The sequence below is a fragment of the Dermacentor andersoni genome, chromosome 7, assembly GCF_023375885.2.
Source record: "Dermacentor andersoni chromosome 7, qqDerAnde1_hic_scaffold, whole genome shotgun sequence".
Lineage (NCBI taxonomy): Eukaryota > Metazoa > Arthropoda > Arachnida > Ixodida > Ixodidae > Dermacentor > Dermacentor andersoni.
This window is the reverse complement of record NC_092820.1, coordinates 127,917,589-127,938,179: the sequence shown is the minus strand read 5'-3', so window position 1 is coordinate 127,938,179 and position 20,591 is coordinate 127,917,589. Positions and strand designations below refer to the sequence as shown.

At 44.6% G+C, this 20,591-nt stretch overlaps 1 protein-coding gene across 3 annotated transcripts in view; it reads left to right on the top strand.

The window, feature by feature from the left end:
• Positions 1-1,289: 1,289 nt before the first annotated feature.
• The window catches only part of LOC126533847 (putative FERM domain-containing protein FRMD8P1), a 116,558-nt gene continuing 97,256 nt past the window's right edge, over positions 1,290-20,591 (top strand). For 2 of the 3 annotated variants that reach the window (XM_055072444.2, XM_050181046.3), the window contains exon 1: positions 1,290-1,460. In XM_055072444.2, coding sequence (XP_054928419.1) covers positions 1,437-1,460 — 24 coding nt within the window. In that variant the 5' untranslated portion in view covers positions 1,290-1,436. Of the gene's footprint in view, positions 1,461-4,833; positions 5,040-20,591 lie in introns of all 3 variants that reach the window. The other variant, XM_055072443.2, reaches the window with a different exon arrangement.

Here is a 20,591-nt window from a genome sequence, read left to right as displayed (position 1 = left end):
TCACTGAGACATGCGATTTGAGAGCAATTTGTTGTGATCAGCATCAGCCGCCCCTTGTAGGACGAAGACTTCTCCAAGCGATCTCCATTGTCCCTGTCTTGTGCCAGCTGATTCCACGTTGTACCCGCAAATTTCCTTCATCCCACAACCTAATTCTCTGCCGTCCTCGACTGCACTTCCCTTCTGTGGACACCCATTTTATAACTCTAATAGACAATCGGTTACCTGCTCTATGCATTACGCAGGCCATGTACTTAAATATGAAAAACATGGCGTCTTAAATGTGTTTCCGGCTCTCGCAATCTCTTCTGCCGCGTGCAGCCAGCAAAAGCATAGTTATCGAGATTCGTTTCTGCTACCCTGGAGGAGCCGTCATTATAGGTCGTCAATTTGGGCACCACCTATTCTACTCAAGTACTTAATGGAATAGAATAATTAGTACTTTGCTCAGTTACTGCGTTTTACTCAACGACATAGCGGGCTGTGAGCACAAGGGCTGCGGTGCGGTCACTGACCGCAAACTCCGCTCCTTTGGTGGCAAATAGGTTCCGATCTCCGCCACCTCCCACCTAATGAATTCGTCATAATATGCGATACAAAAGTACGAGACTTAATTTTACATCGCCTTACATATGACGCATACCTATTCCTTTCTTTCATCTGTGGCGTACTATTGCTTGGTGCATAGCGTTGAGGGGCGCAAGGAGACACTAAATTGATGACAGTTATTGTATGGGGACAAGATAAGTCTCAAGGAGTGCAAACCTTTCTTAGCAGAGTAGGGTGTAGCGTTGCGGGTTTTGTATGAAACACACCATAGTGTCGTTTGCAGTGTAAACATGAAATTTCCTCCAACAAACCAAGCATTGCAAAGCATTGCAAGAAATTTTATATCGTCGTTCACTAACTATGCACGCTTGTTGGAGCAGTTTTGTGTTAAAGTTCAAAATTTAAACGTTTAGCCATGATATTATACCAATGCGCTCGAATTTTCACTTGTATGAACTTTTGCATTTTTCTTTATTCGTTCCTATTCTTCGAATAGCCCCCCTTCTTCTCGATCAGGATAGACAAAACTTCAAGCTATTATTAATCCGTGCGTAGCCAGAATAACGTTTTCCTATTCAAGCATAACCAGAAATTGCAGGCCTGTGATTACTCAAGATTTCAAAACGCCGTTGTGACACGCACAACCAATGCCTCGTTGACGCAACACAATGAGTTTCGATTTCGGTTTCATTTTCGCCTACCTCTGGTCTTGCTCACTGGAGGCCGCTAGTGTCCAACATGGCGGCAGCTTGCTGCTCTTGGCAGTCTGCGATCGCGTCGACAAAATTTGTGGTTTCGTTGTAAGTTCCGTGAAAGTAGCGTGTGGCCGGCACTGTTCGCAACCACTGGAAAGCGTTCTACAGCGCTAAAACCTCGTTGGGACAGTCATGGAGTCTACGGAGGGTGTTCAGGTAAGTCTCTCCACTCTGTCGGAGTACGCATCGTTTCTCCGTGCCACCGCCTCTCGGATACGGCTCCCGTTAAGCGCCGTTACCGTAGCGCTGTTGCTTATTCTCTCAAAACAAAAACTTGATCGTGTATTGTTCCTAAACTATTGCGCTTGTAGTCTGTAATCGCGAACGGCTCGTTCGTCCGCCGCTGCTTATCTTTATTTATAACGCCGCAGTGAGTAACGTTTGAATCGTTTTGGCAAGAGCAAGCGCCAGTGCGGTAGAATTTTCTCTGTAAGTGGAGCAACGGTTTGCGGAAAGCGAGGGGCCGCGTGTGAACCTGAGACGTGTGCTGTTGTAAACGCAGACAATAGGTATACAATAGGTGCGCGAAAGCGAGCTTTCGCCGAACTAGATAGCACTCTAGCCGAAGGCAACTTCCTGCTTCTAACGTAGCGCATTCGGAGGTACTGGAATGTTTGTTTGAGTAGCCGACTCCGGCGTGGTAACAAACGAAAGCATCCCGTGCAGGCGACGTCGGCGTTGCTTGGTGCGGGAGCGGATGCTTGCGAAGTGAACGCTCACCGTTGCATCAATCTTGCGGTTTACGAATACAACGGGTTTGCTTCGACGGTAGGAGCGAATAAACGCCGCAACCGCGAGCTCCATGTAGAGCGTGAATGACATTCATTGGCGCAGCAAACCTGTGAAATTGGAGCGTGGAGTTTTATTTTCGTCGCGATAACAGTATAAATGGGACGTTCGTATTTCACTTTATTGCCTAGTTGATTTGCGATACGTTCTGAGGTTGCTGTCATTTTCAACAGGTGACGGCGGCGCAGAAAAAAAAAAGAAAAAAAAAGGTATATGAAAAGGAAAAGAAAGAAATACACGATATCCGCAGTTAAATCATTGTTGCTTGGGCTGATATTTGTTAGGATGCTGCATGAAAGTGTACTTTACAGCGTTTTATTGCGCCTGACTAGAAAAAGCAGTCGTGCTTGCGAGATGAATTAAGGGAAATTATTATTAAGCTTCTGGGTGCGGTGATGTTTTTGTGGACCTGGTTTGCAACTGGAACGTGACCAGATTATGCTGTAGAGCTCTCTAGTGCATTCACAGCATATTTTCTTTCGACTTCGCTGAAGGTGATCATTGTGTGTGTGTGTGTGTGTGTGTGTGTGTGTGTGTGTGTGTGTGTGTGTGTGTGTGTGTGTGTGTGTGTGTGTGTGTGTGTGTGTGTGTGTGTGTGTGTGTGCGTGCGTGCGTGCGTGCGTGCGTGCGTGTGTGCGTGTGTGTGTGTGTGTGTGTGTGTGTGTGTGTGTGTGTGTTATTGAAGAGTGAACTGGTAGTCACACAGTGACAGCCTCTTATATCATAGGTTCTTTCTCTTTGTAGCCTGACAGCTACTAGCTATCACTTGTTAATTCATGACTTGCAAATATCTAGAAGTCAGCTGCTCTGAAATGCTCTCTTTGTACCAAACAATTTTGTCCACTAACTGAATCTCTCTATTCCATTTAACAAGTGAAAAGGTAATGCCTTCTCTTCTCCACAACTTCTGCTTGGAACACCCGTCCTCTGCTGTTTTTATTTATTAATATCACCCTTCAGATGCATGCAAGAGCATTGAGGACATGAAGAGTGTACACCAACTAGCTAAATTTAGTCTGAAAATAAATGAACAAGTTATATAAAGCAAGTTAAACAATGCAAAGATAAATGCAAGTATTAATGTGAAGAAATATGCGAAACAGAACAGAATGGGCATTACTTGTATGAATTTAACACATCTACATTTGCAACTTTTTGATAAAGGAAACTGCATCACTCGTTACCACAGTATCGCTGCAGGACCATGCTATATAGTTCGACAGCACGAAGGAAAGTAGAAAACTTGAACTTTGTGATATGACCAAGTATAATAGCCGATTATGAAGATGAGAGGAGCTGCAGCAAGGAATTACTAGTGAAAGGCAAGTGCACCACAAATTGTAATAACATTTTCAGAGTTAGCAAGTTAGATGTTACATATCGTTTGTGTAAAGCTGGGCTAACAATAATTGCTCTGAGAGCTGCTCAAAGTGAGACGGCATCAAGGGTCTCTTTTAGAGGTGGCCATACAAGTTGCTTTGTTCTGAAGGAAAGGAAAGAATTTAACCACATATTCGCGAATGGCCCTCGAACTCTTCCTCTTCTCCACTGAGGACACACCAGGGACCCCCCCGTCACTGAAGATGACACCAAGCTTTAGTAATTCTCCTCAGGGGTTTTTACGATGAACTGCTTGAAGGACCCACCAATGCACTCAAGTACAGATGCTAAGAGCACTTGGCTACAAAATTTTCCTTTGGGAATTGCCATGGAACATGATTTAAATGCAGCAACCACATTGGTCGAAAGGTGGTGCTGTGATTCACTTTCTCAAGTTGAGGTGTAGCGTCGAGCGAAAGTGCACTCTAGAATATGAAGGTTGGTTTGCTACAGAAGCCAACTTTCAAGTCACTACTCCAATAAAGAAGAAAAATATTTCCCCAGTGATCACTGACCAACATCTTTTGGAGAAGGCCATCCCGTGTTAGGGGAAACTCCATATTAGTACGAAAGTCATCAAAACAGCCTAATTTTATGCATGAAGAAAACTGTTGGAGTAATCTTTTAGTAACAGATAGCTTGGGGAGGAGGGGAGGACATTAGGACATCATATCAAGCACATTTCCCCCTTAAAGAAATTCTGATATGGGCACTCAAGCGTAACAAATTATATTAACTGCTTAAAGCCTTAAAGTTTGAGTGCTTGTTCACTTGGTACCACACTGGTGCCACACGGACATGGTGCCACACGGACATACTTAATGGCATTAAAAATTAAGGCAAGTTGTGGTGTGTTGTGGTCTCACAACTCGTTTCGCCTTCAAATGTTTCCACTCATTCCCAGTGTTAGTAGTTACAGCTGTGCATGAACAATACACTTGTAAAGCGAACTGAAATAGATTGAACTGAAATTATACCCATTGAGGCTTTTAGTGCAAGTTCTTTAGCTTTGGTCGTTGAAATATCTTTTGTGATAATATCACAATTGTCAAACCGACTTGCTGCAAAATTATTGCAGCCATTGTCATCGCAATATTTATTGTGATTAAAAGCACATGTGTAGCAGTGACTTCAGGTATAATGGCGTGAGAGACATAAGGTCATAGGTACTTGATCGCTTCAACTACAAGTGTATTTTGTAGACAAAAGCTTTTGGTTGAAATTAAATGAAAGCTTTCAGAGCCGTTGACGAGAGCTTTGCGAGTCGTTAATGGTTGGCGATGCCAAGTGTTGGCGCATTCGCATCAAGTCGCTTGACACAAGCAGCACATGTCTGTTCTCTTTCTCTCTGTCTGTCCAGTGTGTCGGCTCGCTTCTTGTGGGGTGAGAACTTCGCGCAAGCTTTGCGTACCTACCTTGCCTTGATTCTTGGGTCCCTGCGTCCTTTTCTGCTGTGCCTCCACGTGCTTGCTTTTCTGCCCTTCGCCTCCTGCTCTGTTTCTGGTGGTGGGCGTCCCTGTGCTTCTGCAATATCACCCAGAACTATCTGGTACAACTCATCTCACAGTAAGTACGTGGCACGGAAGGAGTTTTGTGGACTGCTGCATGATGTGTTGCATCTCTGTTAGGCTTGCCTTCTAGTGGTTCGCTTTCCTTCTTTTTATGTAATTGCTATGTGATTTGCATTGCTGCAGCATTGATTATTTTGTTTTGAAACTCTGCGATCTGGGATAGTTATCGTGCACAAAGCTTCAATTTGTGCATTCAGCAGTTCTGTTGAAGTTAAGGCTTCCATCTGCCTGTTTGCTGTGTCTAGAAGCTTTCCTATTTTAAATGTTTATGTTGAATTGTGTTATATAGTCTGCAATGCTTGTGTGGTTTAGAGCAACAGGGCCACTTTATGTGTAGCCCTGGTCATCACACTCTTCTTCATAAAAAACGAGATGTGGCAGCGCAAAAGATAACAGCAACTGCCTACTATAAACTTTAGAAAGGCGTTTGTATGGTTATAATTTCTCAATATGTGCCATAACAGCAGCATGTGGCATGATGGAACTCATAGTTTGGCATTTACGCTCATGCGCAATATCGTAATGGGGTACCTATACTTCATATTTTGTGGAAAGTAAACAAGAATTTTCTTGGTTGAAGCCCAGCATTTTAGGAACAGGTTTTTGCAATGGTGATGGATGAAGACAAATGGCTTTTCAAAGTGTTGTGAATGCAGCTGAAGAGCTGTATTGTTTTCTGCAGTGATTGTGTGCCCATATTCGATTCATCACTGTAAATGTGTGTCAGATACCTGTCATACAGTCGCTTTTGATCCTTGTTGAAGTTGGTCTGCATCAAAACATTGCGAATATTGTTATAGGAAGACAAAGCTTAAGCGAGTACAGCAGGATTGAAGTAGACTGTGCTCATAAGGAATGTGTACCAGCGCTTGATGCATGTCGATTTCAGCTCGAATATACTCGGGCATGCTCAAAGGCACCTGTGTTTTGACAAGGGTATTTATTGCAAACATTTGAAATACATTTATACTTCTTGAGGGCCTGTAGGCTGTATAAGAGAATTATGAGCACTGTTATTATTTTAACAATGTTCATGCAAGAGAATAGAAAGTTGGTCAAGTCCAAGATATGTCATGCAATCCACGATAATGTTCATGCAGACTACATGCATGGCTTCAGTAAGAGATCCTGGAAGTTTTCATTCATTGATTAGGGTGTGTGAAATAAGAAGCACGTCTGTAGAATTACTTGTAGGAGGTTGTTTATTTGTCCACTGCACACATTGAACAGAAAACCTATGGCCACCTGTTCTGAGGAAAGGACAAGATTCAGTTAATGGGTATTGGTATACAGCATTGAATACCAAGGCCACTGATTTCTTGCATAACTTGCAAGAGATGTCGAAGCCTTCATGTGCATTGCAGGTTATGTTCTGACATGCTGAAAGAGCACATTGGTATCATGGATACATGATTGACCTCACCAAGAAGGTTTTATGATTCGGGGAAAAATTATTGTTGAGATAGGTTAGGGGGAGGACATTTTCTGTTGCAGGCACTCTAACTGTAGTGCTGGAGGCGTGAACCTGAAGTATTCCAGGGCTGAAGAACTATCACTGCTCGGCTTTCTCATGTGTCTGTTATGCTTTAAAGCAATTACAAAGCACAATACTGCTTGACCAATTACTTTAATGATCTGATAAGCATGTGCACATTAAACATGATCTGTCAGCGCATGAACTACACAGATGAAAAAGAAGGTGATGATGATGATGATGGACCTCTGTCATGGCTCGCTACCACTGAGGGGATAGGCTAAGAAACGGGCGGAAGGAGGTAGCTAAAAGAAATTCTTATTTAAAAATAAGAAACTCAAAGTAAAAAAAAAAAACATGTTGCAATAACTAGACTAGTACGCAAGCGAGCAGTCAGATTAATTGAAAGGGGAATGTTAGAAGAGGCTACAATATAGAGAATTAATGTTAGTAAAGAATTTTGAGAAACTAATTTGGGTGAAATGAATTCGGATCTGATATGTAGAATAAAGATACAATAATTAGCAGGGTAATCTTTTTGTATCAGTTCAATAATCAAATACTGCAGAACAAACATCTCTGTGATTATAGTCTGGTGTTGAGGCCCCAGATGATAATAATCCTGGCATACTTAATCCTAATCCAATTTTGCAGACTGTAGGTTCAAATATCATTCTCCGGTGTGAATATTCTCTGCATGATAAGAAGTAGTGGTCTATTGACTCAATTTCCTTACATTTGTGGCAGAGCGGGCACATCGTCAGACCAGCTCTATGTAAATAAAGATTCATTTGTGGGATGTGAGAGCATTATCCCATGTATGTAACTTCCAGTTAACAAGAAGGGCACCGCTGTTTATTTCAGCAAAAACCGAGGTGCTGAAAGTCTGGAGATGATATCACTGATAATTTGCTTAAATAATATTGCTGTGAACAGGATTTTCTGTAAACAAAATTTTCTGTATCTCGATGCAGTGAGGTAAACTGTATCTGGTAACACAGCAGTCAAAGACCCAGTTAAAGATGTTCTGGCTAATAAATCTGTCATTTTGTTTAAGTATAAACCGCGATGGTCAGGAGCCCACAGCAAATTAATTTTTTGTAGAGTTGCAGGGACTAAGTTTTGGAACACACTTCAGACAGCTGCATTTATTACCATGGAAAGTGACCAACATACCGATGGAGAATCCGTAACTACGACAGCTGACGATTTATTAGCGGGAAGTTTGCGCAGTGGTAGAACAATCGCCAATAATTCTTGGAAATAGGCATGCAATCTGGAAGGCAAATAGGAAAGGACCAACAAAGAGAAGGAGAGAAAATGCCTAGGCCAGCCTTCTCTTCAGACAGTGAAGCATTAGTGACTATTATATTGCTTGTTTCCAGGTGAGAAAGGTAATCTTGTAATTGGTCATTTAAATATTGGTATGGCATTAGCTTAGCATTTGATGGGAAAATATCGTCAAATTCTATCTGGAGGCTTATCTTGGATTGACTTGTTGCTTGAATACATTGCATTCAAGTACATTGATTACAAAGAAGTTTCTTCTAGGCAGCTTTTCGTTTTCAGTGAGACCACGTGCATTCTGAATTACACCACGGACTGGAAGATTTACCTGTGATGGAGGTTAAATTGCAAGCCGCATTCTTCAAGGAACATTTTAAAACTGAGCAGAGGCTTATAGTTATCCTCCTGATTGGTCGTACATGAAAGCATGTAGACTTCGAGCCCTTTTGAAATTTGTCATAATTTACAAATGCGTAATTTTTTCTTCTGAAAGCAATCACAGTGAAGAGGTGATCGCATGCACTGCTGATCATCTCTTCTGTTTCATCCATGTCTAGTTGTTGCGCTGACGAGCCATGAACACATTCCAACTAGTCCAGTTCTCGCTTCTTGTGCGTATTAAGCATGGCAAGGCTGATGGCCAGTAATTCATGAAGAAATGAAAACGTTATTTGTCCTAAAGAAGTGACTGGACTAAGAAACCCCCATCCCACTGTTCCAATGGCAATCTGTATCAGGCTCCTCTTGATGTAGTCCACTGGACACTGTTGGTTTTGCTAGGTCATTACTGATTAAGGGCTGAAAGGCCAGGAGCAGGAGGGAGAGAGAAGGTAGTTGGTGACAGAACAGAAGAATGTGCTTGCGTTCTCACCATTTCACTACAAATGATTAAAGCAAAATGTGTGAAAAGACAGGCTCTTGGTCTCCCCATGTAATTTTGAACAGTAAATCGCCAAAGTATGGATTCCCTGGTCAAACTGATGAATCTGCAGTTGTCTGCTTCTACGTGACAAGTTGAACAGGAAGCACAGAATGTCTAACTTGAAATCAGATGCAAACAGCAGGATACTGGTACGTCCATGCTTAATAATCTCATTGGCACTGGCTTTCAACAATATTGGTTCTAATTTGTGTGGGATTGTTGTATCATTGTCGATGACGAACAATGCCTATGAAATCCATTTCAATTGCCATTGCTCTCCAGTTCAAGATGAAAAATCGACACAGTGAACCAGCAATGTTGTACGTAAATTCATCAATCCATTTTGGTAAACAGTAGGCGATCTTACCTGAACAAATTTAACATGTGGTTGCATTGTTCACATACTACAAAGAGATGCCACTGCGCGCATGCACTGCTGCCATTAGATCAGACACTGCATTCTCGAAGTTCATAAAAGATGGGTTGGCACCTAACTATTAAAGCTAACCAAGAACTATAGAAAGGTATTGCATCATCTTTTCTTTGCTCTGAGTAGGCTGTGAATTGACCCTCTGGGGCATTGAAACAATCAATGTTCTGCAGGAGTCTCAGTATGCGGTGAACTCTAAACATTTGGCAGAAACTGCATGCACACTCTGAAGCAAATGTTTGAAGGCCGATAGTACCGCAATTTCTTTTTTCTTCGCAGACGGTGCATGCAGGCTGTAATCACGTGGTACAGCCTACGTATCAACGACCAATGCAGCGTAACACTGAACCAATTTCATGTGTTGGAGCCATAGGCGCCGACTACGGCGAGTGCGGGGCAGGGGGGGGGGGGGGGGGGGGGGGGGCTCCGATCACGAGACGAACCCGGTACGCCCTTAGCGCACACAGAGACCAGAAACCGTAGCAACTGCCGCAGGAGGTCAACCCAGTGAGCCTCGGCCTGCCTCCTCCTCCCTGACGCTTCGCCTCCTTTCTCCTCTCCCGCTTCTCTCAACGCCACCTAGACTTTCCTCTAGGTGCCGTAGCTATAATTTGAGCGCAGTTGTATACGTGTTTTCACTTCGCTATATATTGGCTGGCGCGGACAGTCTGTCTTGTGCGGCACGCTGCAAACGGAGCTAAGTGTAGCGCGACTGCCTCGCGAGAGGAAGCGCGTGGGTGACGCCTTGTTGCGATTCACAGCAGCCGTCGCAGACAACCTCCTATCATGGAGCGCTTTGTTTACATAGACACGACGCGCGCTACTCTGGCGCCATCTCGTAGCCATCGTCGCCACAAAGACCTTCGTGCGCGGCACTACGGTTTTTCAGAATAGTGGCTAGCCGGGCTTGTTGGTACGAACACGTTCATTAGCAAACAGCGCGAATAACGGGTCGCAGAAAAGAGGCCGCGACACAGGCGCTGGACTTCCAACAAGTGCGTTTATTGCGCGATATATTCTGCGCTCGCGCAATAAACACACTTGTTGGAAGTCAGGGCTTGTATGGAGTGTCTATTTTATGTGTCCCGTTATTCGCGCTGTTTGCTAAAGAAAGGACTACGCTTTTCTTCTCACGCCTTCTTCATATCCTCCTCCTTCAAATCCCCCTCCCCCCGGAAGAATAAACATTTCCCGCCTCTGGTGTCGGAGCGGTGCTGTGCGACGCTCGTCGAACTTCGACTGTCCTCCCCGGATCGCCTTTGTTTCCACGTCCTTCGCGCGTTATCATTGAGGGCCTACGCCCTGACTTTTGTTATGCCAACGCATTGAACGGCGTCGCGCTTTCATTGAGCGCGTTTATATTGCAGCTTTCCCGTTGCTGCCGAAGGCGGCGGCGGCGTTTCTTGAGCCGCTTCCAATCGCTCTCTGCGATCGTGCGAATCGCGTATCGTGCATGAATGGGAAACGCGAGGTTGGCCGACGCTGGAAACTGGCGAAAAAGAAAGAGAGAGAGAGGGGAGGAACGTAATGGCGGAAAGAAGAAAACCTGTTGGCTTGGCCTCCTAGCTAGGCGAGCGAGTCGGTAACCGCGGCTGCTACCGGGGGCACCGTGGGTATTTGTTGCTTTTTTAGCGCAGTCGGCATAAGTTGCTTTTGATTTCGTGACCGCGCTTGCTCCAAGAGCGTTAAAGGCGACTGTGTTTATACCTTGCGAAGGAAAAAAAAAAAAGAAAGGAATTAAACAGAAGAGAGAGAGGGGGGGGGGGGTAAAAGCTTCTGCCGGTTTGTATACATCTTACTGCTTCCGTTTAGGTTGGACTTTCTTCGCCCTCCTCTCTCCGTCGCCATTTATTCATTTCTTTTTGTGTGTGTGTGTGTGTGTGTGTGTGTTGGCACGCGTGGTGGCTTCGTTGCGCTTAGAAACCGAATTAAAAATAGGTTATCGACATGAGGGAAAGTGTATTTAGAGAATGCATGTGTGCCGTTTCTTTTCCTCGACTTCGTTTCCACGCTCGGATTTAATTTTTCTTCGGTTGCCTTTCTGCCTCTTGCGTGTTTTTTTTTTTTTTTTTTTTTTTGCTTTGATCGTCCGGTGGTATAGAAGGATGCAGAGATACAGAACGGCGATCTCAATTCCACCTGCTGGACTGGACGCGGGGAAACTATATTTTTTTTTTTCGAGGAAGGCAAACCTATTACGGACGGTGGCTTTATCGAAGCGCCGGCATATCGTTGCTACCGGGTGCAGTTAATTTATTCGGCTCAATATTTTCCGAATATATGACTCGGATAACACGGAGCTGGGGTGCTCCGCTTGCTATTCAGGAAGCAGTGAAATTACGCCGTATTGTCTTAAAGTTCGAAATTTTGTCTTGTAAACTTTCGAGTTTACTGTCTATGACTCCTTTCTTACTCTGACTGGCTCTACAGCGCACCCTCTTATTGGTCGAAAACGCGAACATAGGGAACTTCTGAGAAAATGGAGTAATTTGTTCAGGGTAGCAACAGTACTGGAGTGTCATCCTTGGCATCGTAGATTTCTGCCGTCTGTTTGCGTTTCGAAGCAATCGGGGAGGCCGTAGCAGACACGCGAGCCAATCGGAACTGACAAGATGGCGAATGGGCGTACGCTGCGCCAGCTACGCAAGTAGTGCGTTCAGAGAAGTGTTACTCCGCGCATTTCGCAGCCCGTCGAATTGCGGGACCCATACGTTTATATTTCGTTCACATGCAAATGGAACGTGCTATTTTTTTGTTCGCGAGCGCTAACATGGTTAAAACGCTATCTAACCTTCGTATATAGCGTTGCTGCCTGCTGTGTGTGAAATTGAGTATATAGGATAGCAACCCCGGTGTTTCTTCGCTGACAACGTTTGTTGCCGACGTCAACCGTGGCTTAACGTGTGATATCGAGACTACTTGTCTTTGTTTTTGCTTTTTTTAACTTACCGGGCCGCCTTACATATAAGTCTCCGTGCATTTCCTCGTCGTGTACCGGTCTTTTCAAGATGGCCGCGCGACCCACATAGAACCCCGTCGTTCTTCCGCAGCGTTTCCGCAATGCTCTGAAAACCTTCGGTAGACTTCTCAGAAGGCTTGTTGGCCGGCCTATGCTTCCCATCACTCATTTAAGTATCATCATCATCAGCCTGGTTATGCCCACTGCAGGGCAGAGGCCTCTCCCATACTTCTCCAACTACACCGGGCATGTACTAATTGTGGCCATGTTCATATCCAGCTTTAGTGGACACGTACCAACTAGCGCCCCAAGCGGCCCCGGCACGAAGCTAGCGCGTTTTCAATGGAACGAGCGGGTTTTTCGCGAATAACAAAAGCTGCAGGTCGATTATCGAAAAACGCAGGCGACAGACGTGTTCTGGAAGACAATCCACACGATCCAAATACAGTGATCACGCTATGGCACGTAAGAATTTTGTTCCCACAGCGGTTAAAGGTTTAGCAATGGAAGCCTATGGAAACGACGAAAATTTGTACTCGATTTTCGAGGCACGAACGGTGCCTGTAATTAACCTACGACGTCTATCGTAATACGCAGTGCAGCGTATGTAGTCCGGAGACTTAGCTTTCGATTGATGCCTACCTCGACTCTCCACACATGGCGCAACAATGTTCCCAAAAGCGTTTTTTGTAACACTGTCGTGAAAATTCACGTGGTATCTATAAAAACATGAGCGTACCACTGGGCGAAGCCTCGGAAGCCGTGGCCGAGTGGTAGAATCGCGCGCACCTTTCGTATCCCGTCGCGGTTGCCGTGGTTCGATTCCCGCTTCGCACTTTTTTTTAAGCCGCATAGGGCCTAGTTTTGTAGTCTCTCACTAGATGGCAGAATCGCAAAACCCAAGATTTGCTTTCGGTTTTGGTTTTTCCGCAGGACATTTTTTCAAAGCCGCACAGGACTTAGTTTTATTATCTCCTATCAAATGGCAGAAACAAAAAATTCAAGATTTGCTTTCGGTTCTGGTTTTCCAGTGGTGCTGTTGAAATATTATGCTTTCTATTTTTCCTTCATAAAACGTAGCAGTATCGTGTTCATTAAGTCACCGGTTTTATGAAGATTTTATTCATTGGACATCTTAACTAGAAACTTGCGCATGGCTTTGTGTTATGAAAAAAAAAAAAAAACTTTCGTGCTTTGTAGCGTGGAACGTGGGAGAACAAAATGGCTATTCTTATTGCGTTCTTCTGGGAGGTCCGTTTTCTTCGACTTTCGGCTGTCCTTAATGGCACACACTCTGAGCGAATCACGTCCACCTGTGCCCCAATGCAACCCGGTGGCCAGTGCCAATCCTATGCAACATTCGTGTGGAACAAAGGGTCTGCTAGGCTGAGTCGCTGCCCGAACGTTAATTATTTCTAAAGATTCATCGAAATAAGAAATGCACCAACCAGGAGAAGATGTGCAGCGTCTGGATTAATAGCTACTGTTAATGTGTTCCCTACAGCCAAGTAGTATCAATCCGTAGGTGTGGCCGTAAAAAACCATTTGAATAAATGTCCCGTGCTGTGTCTGCCCCGCTCTCTCTACATAGAAGCTAGCTTGGCTAGCCGTCAGCATTTAGGATCAACATATGGTGTCCTTCGTTCGGTGCATTTGCTTTTAATGCGCAGCATTCTTTGGCGAGTACCCCAGCAATTTGGTAGCAAAATCGTGCAAAATCGTGTCTGTAACGCCAAAAGCTTGACGCATTTCCCATATAAATATATAAAAAAAGGGTTGGGGTGGCCATCTTGAAATTGGTAGTGGCATCAGCATAAATTTGGGCGTGATACAGAGATGGGCCAAGCTGAATTTGGTAGTGATATGGGAGTGGCCCTACCTAAATTTGGGGTGAAATGTTAGTGAGCCAAGCTGAATTTGAGGCTGATATGGGGGTGGCCCCACCTAAATTTGAGGTGGTATAGGGGTGGGTGACCCTAAGTTTGGGGGAATATTGGGGGTGGGCAAGTCTGGATTTGGGGATGATATGGGAGTGGGAGAACCTAAATTTGGGGGTGATATGGGGGGTAGGCCACCCTAACCACGGGCGTGATATGGGGCTGGACCAAGCTGAATCGGGGGAGGGGAGGTAGGGGGGCTAACCTAAATTTGGGTGTGATTTGCGGTGTGCCATCCTAAATTTGAGGTGATAGAGGGGTGGGCCAGGCTAAGTTTGGGGCTGATATGGGGTTGGGCCAACCTGGATTTGGGGATGATATGGGGGTGGGCCAACCTAAATTTGGAGGTAACATCGGGACGGGCTAACCTAACCATGGGGGTGATGTTTGGCTGGGCCAAGCTGAATAGGGGGGGGGGGGGGGGGTGATGGGTGGACTAACCTATATTGGGGGATGATTTGCAGTGGGCCATCCTAAATTTGAGGTGATCGAGGGGTGGGCCAGCGTTAGTTTGGGGCTGATATGGGGGTGGGTCAACCTCGATTTGCAGGTGGTATTGGAGTGGGCCAATATAAATTTGGTGGTGTTGTGGAGGCGGGCCAATCTGTATTTGGGGGCGATATGGGGGTGGGCCAACCTAAATTTTGGGGTGCGTCGAGTGGAAATTTGGGGGACGATTTATGGAAATTCGTGGGTGGACCAACTTGAAAATTAGGGGTGGCCCAATTGAAATTGGGCATTGGGCCAACTCCAAGTTTAGGGCTGGGAGAAAAGAAAATCGGGTGTGGGCAACTTTAAATTTGGGGGTGGGCCAATTTAAATTTGAGGGTGTGCCAACTTGAAATTTAGGGGTGGGCCTATTTAATGTTTGGGGGTGGACCAATTGAAATTTGGGGGCCCGTTTACGAATAGTTAGACAACACCAGTAGTGTTTCTGCATCTTTTTCATGATCTCGAAAGTACGTATATTAATAATTGTTACTTAATACTCCTCAAGGTAAGCTACCACTCGAGCCTTCCCAGCCCACTGGGCTAATAATGTCACAGAAGTACTCTCACCGTGACAACTGCGACGTTCAATGTGGAGATCACAAGAACAAATCGCATACCGAGCTGACCGTTTTCACACCAATGTCATCGCTAACACTACTCGATCGTGCTAGAGGTAACACAAGCTTACAATGATCATAATTCAACTTTCACTCGCACGCTAGTCGACACGCTCTCAGTGCACAATTTCGCCCATCATTGCATAGAACCTTGCTGGATGTTTTACTGTCATGTTGCGTCGTTTTTCACGAAGGCCGTCTCCCGAAAAGAGAATACATTTTTGAGATTGACGAGGCAAGCTAGTATATAACTCATACGAAGCAAATGTATAAACGGTTATAGTGATTTTTCAAAAATGAATATAAGTAAATAAGATTTCAGATGGTATTATTTCTACCAGGCATGACAACGAGTTTTTCCCACCTGTCACAGTGATTTGGCCGAAAACCTAATCATATTGCTCAAACGTGTTGCCTCAATACTACATGTGCTAAATGTACAAAAGTGTGGTGCGTGGCCACAGCTTCAAAGCCAGTCTATTTTGTGTAAGGTTGTTGATATTGTAGTAATGTGGAGTTTTCTTCTTTATAAGAGCACAAAAAGAAAAATATAACAGATGGTAGCTAAGCGTAAAGTACATTGGAAGATCTGAAACCAGCAATTATTTTAATTTGGGGGTTGGTCCTCTCCACCGGTAGATCGCTGTCCGATCACTTCAAAGAATTTTGTTTGTGTGCAACTGCAGCAAAAACGAAGATACTGCCATTTCATTGCCAGGACCTTTATGCCCTCCACACACACAAGGAGGACACCAGATAATTGGGAATATCAGTTTATAAACTGACATTGTTTTGCTAATTTCCGTGTAGCGTGGTGCCGGCGGACGGAGTATTTTCTTAGTATCAGTCCAGTATTAGCAGTGAGAAGCAGTTCGGTCTACCATTCCCATGAGGGCATACTTGCCATTGTAGCGCTTTACTGTAGGACAAGTTAAGTGCTAAAAACTTGGTGTGCCTTGTCTTTTCCGCAGATCGTCCATTCATTCTGTTATGGTGACGATCAACGTTGTGTCCGTCAGGCCTCCTCCTCATTTTTAGCTTCACCATCAAGAGAGTGGACAGAGAAAGGAAGCTTTCTTCACAATCAGCCCCAGCGGGATTCCACCACTCGCAACTGCTGCAATTCGCATTCAGTGGCTGGGCATGCTAACCACATCCTTAGTTTCACAATGACTAGAGTACGCAGAAAAAGTAGAGCTTTGGTCGCTATCACTACCACGAACCTATGTGAATGCAGATATAAGTGCGTGCAGGGGCTGGGTATGCTAACTTCTCCGCTACCACCTGCTTCCACCACCTTAGATTTTCCAGGCATACCTGCTTCTTGTTTTGATCGTAGACGCATGCAGGATAAACGCGGATAACTAAAAAAGCTCAGTGCCCTTCCACTCTGTGAAGAAACATGACCTGCAAAGCTGTGTATGTGGGCCCCTTAATGGCGAATTGCACCTCCACCGTATGTCAGCCCCGCATTGCGCTGTCTTCGGGATCGGCCCACGTATGGGGAGTGCTTAACGCCTGCTTCATCTCCGCCGCGGGTCTCCCCGGCATGGCGTTACATTCGGGATCAGCCTACGTATGGGGAGCGCTGAACGCATGCTTCACCACCGCTGCGGGTCGGGCCGGTATTACGCTATCTTCGGGATTTGGCTCTACACGCGGACGCGATAGTGGGGAAAGTAGCCCTTAAGAGGAAGCTTTAGCTCTTGTGGTCCTATCTAAATAAATGTGAAAGTTGAATTCGTTTTTCTCGACAACCACTGCATCGAATTTGACAAGGTTTGTTGCATTTAAAACAAAAACTTAAAATCTAGTGTCTGTTGGTTTCGAATTCTTGATTTAGGTCATCATTTGTTTATTCAATATTGTCAAAAGTCGCAAATTTTAAGATAACGAAACCATCAAGTTTACAACTCTCTTTCGGCAATGAAAACTGATGTCACGATTATGTACATTGTATCTAACAGCACATCTAAAGCAGACAAAATTGATATATTACGCATGAATCTCAAAAAATTTAATGATATGGAAATACAGCTTTTCCACAACCCTTGTTCACAACGTGACGACTTCACGTAAGATATAAATCGGCATATTGGATTTGTCCGCTTTGAATTGTCTAATGGATGCTGTTTACAGAACCGCGATATCAGTTCTTGATGCGGAGTTAATAATTTGTAAACTTCGTGCTTGTGTACTTTTCGCACTTTCGAATTTTTGAATATCTCTAACAAAAATTCAAGCCCTAAATAGAAATTCCGCTTCCAATAGTCACTAGAATTTACCTTTCTGTCCCGAATCCAACAAATTTCATTAAAATCAGCCAGGGGTTATCTAAGAAAAGCGTTTCGGCGTTTTACATCTATTTGAATAGGCCGAGTCGGAGTAGGGCCCGTGTTAAAGCTTCCTCTTAACGACTTCGCTGTAAAAAAAAGAATAAAAGAACAAAAAAAAAACCGCTGCAGCCATCAATATCGCCGCCTCAGATTTCGTCATGATGGCACCGTCACCATCGGCGCGGCTCCGTGAGCAGCTACCAAGCTGTTTACTTTCGTTATCTTCCATCCCTTGGCGGCCGCGCATTGTCTTGATGCCAGCGACGCGCTAAATCTGCACCATCATTCCGTCGTGCATCGCTTCTGCGACCAAGCAAGCTTTCGGCGGCACACGTACACTGCCGCATTGACACCAAAACTTTAAAATGCTTGCCTTCGAGAAAGCAGCATGAATAAAAATGGAATGCGACTATGTGGCCACGGGGAACATGTTCACGGGGCCATACTATTGATGACAGCATCACGAAAGGCTAGATGTGGTCAGGTTGACTTTACAGGTTTGGAAGCAATGACTGACGGGCTAGTTGCTACATTATCACATAAAGAACAGCGCCTAAAGTTAGCGCAGTTTGTGTGTGTTTCCTCCATTGTGTCCCGTCGTGAACTGCTGTTCTTTCTGTGGCTTTACAGATGTTCTTTTCGTGCGTCAGTTACGCCTTCCAAGAGTGTTTACTTGGAAAAATTTTTTCGCGTGGCTCTTACAGAAGCATGTTTAGTCGAAAGTTTTTCGCTTGGCTGCATAATCTCGAGGACGGGCTCCAAACTGCTCATTTTCTTTAGCCACGTAAGAACCATTACTAAAAATTTAATTAACGTAGCTTTGTTAATTACGCAAACAACTTCTCAACTTAAAAATTATGGGGTTTTACGTGCCAAAACCACTTTCTGATTATGAGGCACGCCGTAGTGGAGGACTCCGGAAATTTCGACCACCTGGGGTTCTTTAACGTGCACCTAAATCTAAGTACACGGGTGTTTTCGCATTTCGCCCCCATCGAAATGCGGCCGCCGTGGCCGGGATTCGATCCCGCGACCTCGTGCTCAGCAGCCCAACACCATAGCCACTGAGCAACCACGGCGGGTTTTTCAACTTACACCGCCCATCTAGAGATTACCAATCTGAATACTCGAATGATAAAATGATGTTAACATTGTTTGTATCGTTTCAATAGTTTTGTTTCGTGCAGTTAAAAGCAGCCGGCATATTGATGGTGCTGTAGACTTCTCATAAAGTAAGTGTGAAAGCTTGGACAGGTTATCTTGGCACAAATCAACTTCATGAGCTTAAGCACATGGCCCAACCTTGCACGTCTGTCTTTACAACCGATTCTCATACATTATACCAGAAGCACCTCAGCGCTACGGCACATCCCACAAGGTGTGCGAGAACATTGTGCGCGCTCCCGATTAGGTTTCTGAGCGTTGGTGGCATCAGGCTCGGTTTCCTGGCATCATAAGGAATAAAAACAGCTTCCTGGAGGAAAGCATTGGGTACATTTTCAGTACTTTGTAACATATGGATAAGCACGAATATGTACGTTAGAACGAAAAGTACTGAAATATTAAGGTGAGGGTTTCGCTGAATGTATTTTAGCTGTCTAATGATAAGATCTAAAGAAAAAAATACTGTGATTTTGTGACAGTTAAGGCTGACATGAAACATGAGCTCCGACACAGTACCCTGGTGGAACTGGCCCCTGGACTACAGGGCTACATTGAACCACGATATGCTGGTTTGATAAATACCAGTAATTGGAAAGTGGTTCGCTCTTGAATATCCTGTATGTCGGCGTCGCTGTGCAGTGTTGGGGGCCCCTTTTAAACCACAAGCATTATGTTTCAGCTAATATTGAAAGCAACTGTACTCTTTTTTTTTAAGGGAGGGGGGGCTTTCTTTAGCGCCTAACCACAGTTCCAAAGTGATCAGATAGTTCAAGATGCGCCTGCATGTGTTTCTAATATCCAGTATGTTGTCACGGATTCAATAGCGAAAGAGCGTTATCTTATCAGATTGCGCGCGTGAAGCGAATACTGGCGTACATTCTCCATCACTTTTGACGACCCGAGATTGCGCTGCAATGTACGAGCATTCCAATCTGACGAACCGACGCCTTGATCCGTAGATCGGAATCAGAGGAAGCACTTTGCGCGCAGCCATCGTTATGTTTGAGTGTCATTTTCTTTTCCAGCGCAAGCTCATCTTATAATGAGTAACATTCGTGACTGACTCTTTCGGAAGTGTTTTGTTCTTGACATTTCTACAACGTGAGAGTATAGAGGTGCTCCATCTTCATTGAGTGAATACTGGGAAACGGACTATAGCCTTTTCTTGCGTCTGCGTTTGCACATTTACCGCACCAATTTATTTTTCATAACTTACTATTTAATTTGGGGGGCTGTAAAGCACAGCCACCTTTTATTAACACGATGTTTTAATAACACAGAAAATATAAATGCTTATTAGTCGCTTTCACCTCATGGTAACGAATTTATATAAAGACATACTTATGATAATTAAAAGCATATACGTTTGACAACGTTTCATCTGAGTTCCCCTTTGCAAGGTCATACAGACTTGCAAGTGGTTCGTATCGGGGACCCTCGACATATGTCCAACCTCCAAACAAAGGGTTATTCCGAATGTTTCATTTCAGGAAGGCGTGTTACCCTCCTGTCTTTCATTCCCGTTCGCAAACACACATAAGACGAAAGTGCTGCGTGAAGAGCGTCGTTAGTCCAGGCCAACGAGCTACCGTAACTCACCTCGCCTATATCGCTGTCATTTAGGCTTCGATAAGAAATATATATATTTCAAATCGACGCATCACGAATACAAAAAGAGCTGCCCGCGACCAGCCCAGCTAGGTTTCTTTCATTTCGTACTTCGTCGTAGCGGCTAATAGTAGCTCACGAAGCAGAGCACTGAGTGTGGATATGGCAGAGAAGGTGTTCTATATAATGTCTCGTCACCCGCCTAAAATTGCCCGCCGTGCTACTGGCCATTCCTAGAAAATTGTATATGTGACGCCCAGGCATTTGCAACACAGAAACTGTTTTGCGATGGGAGAGTCCAGGTGAGGGACAGGGTGCTTA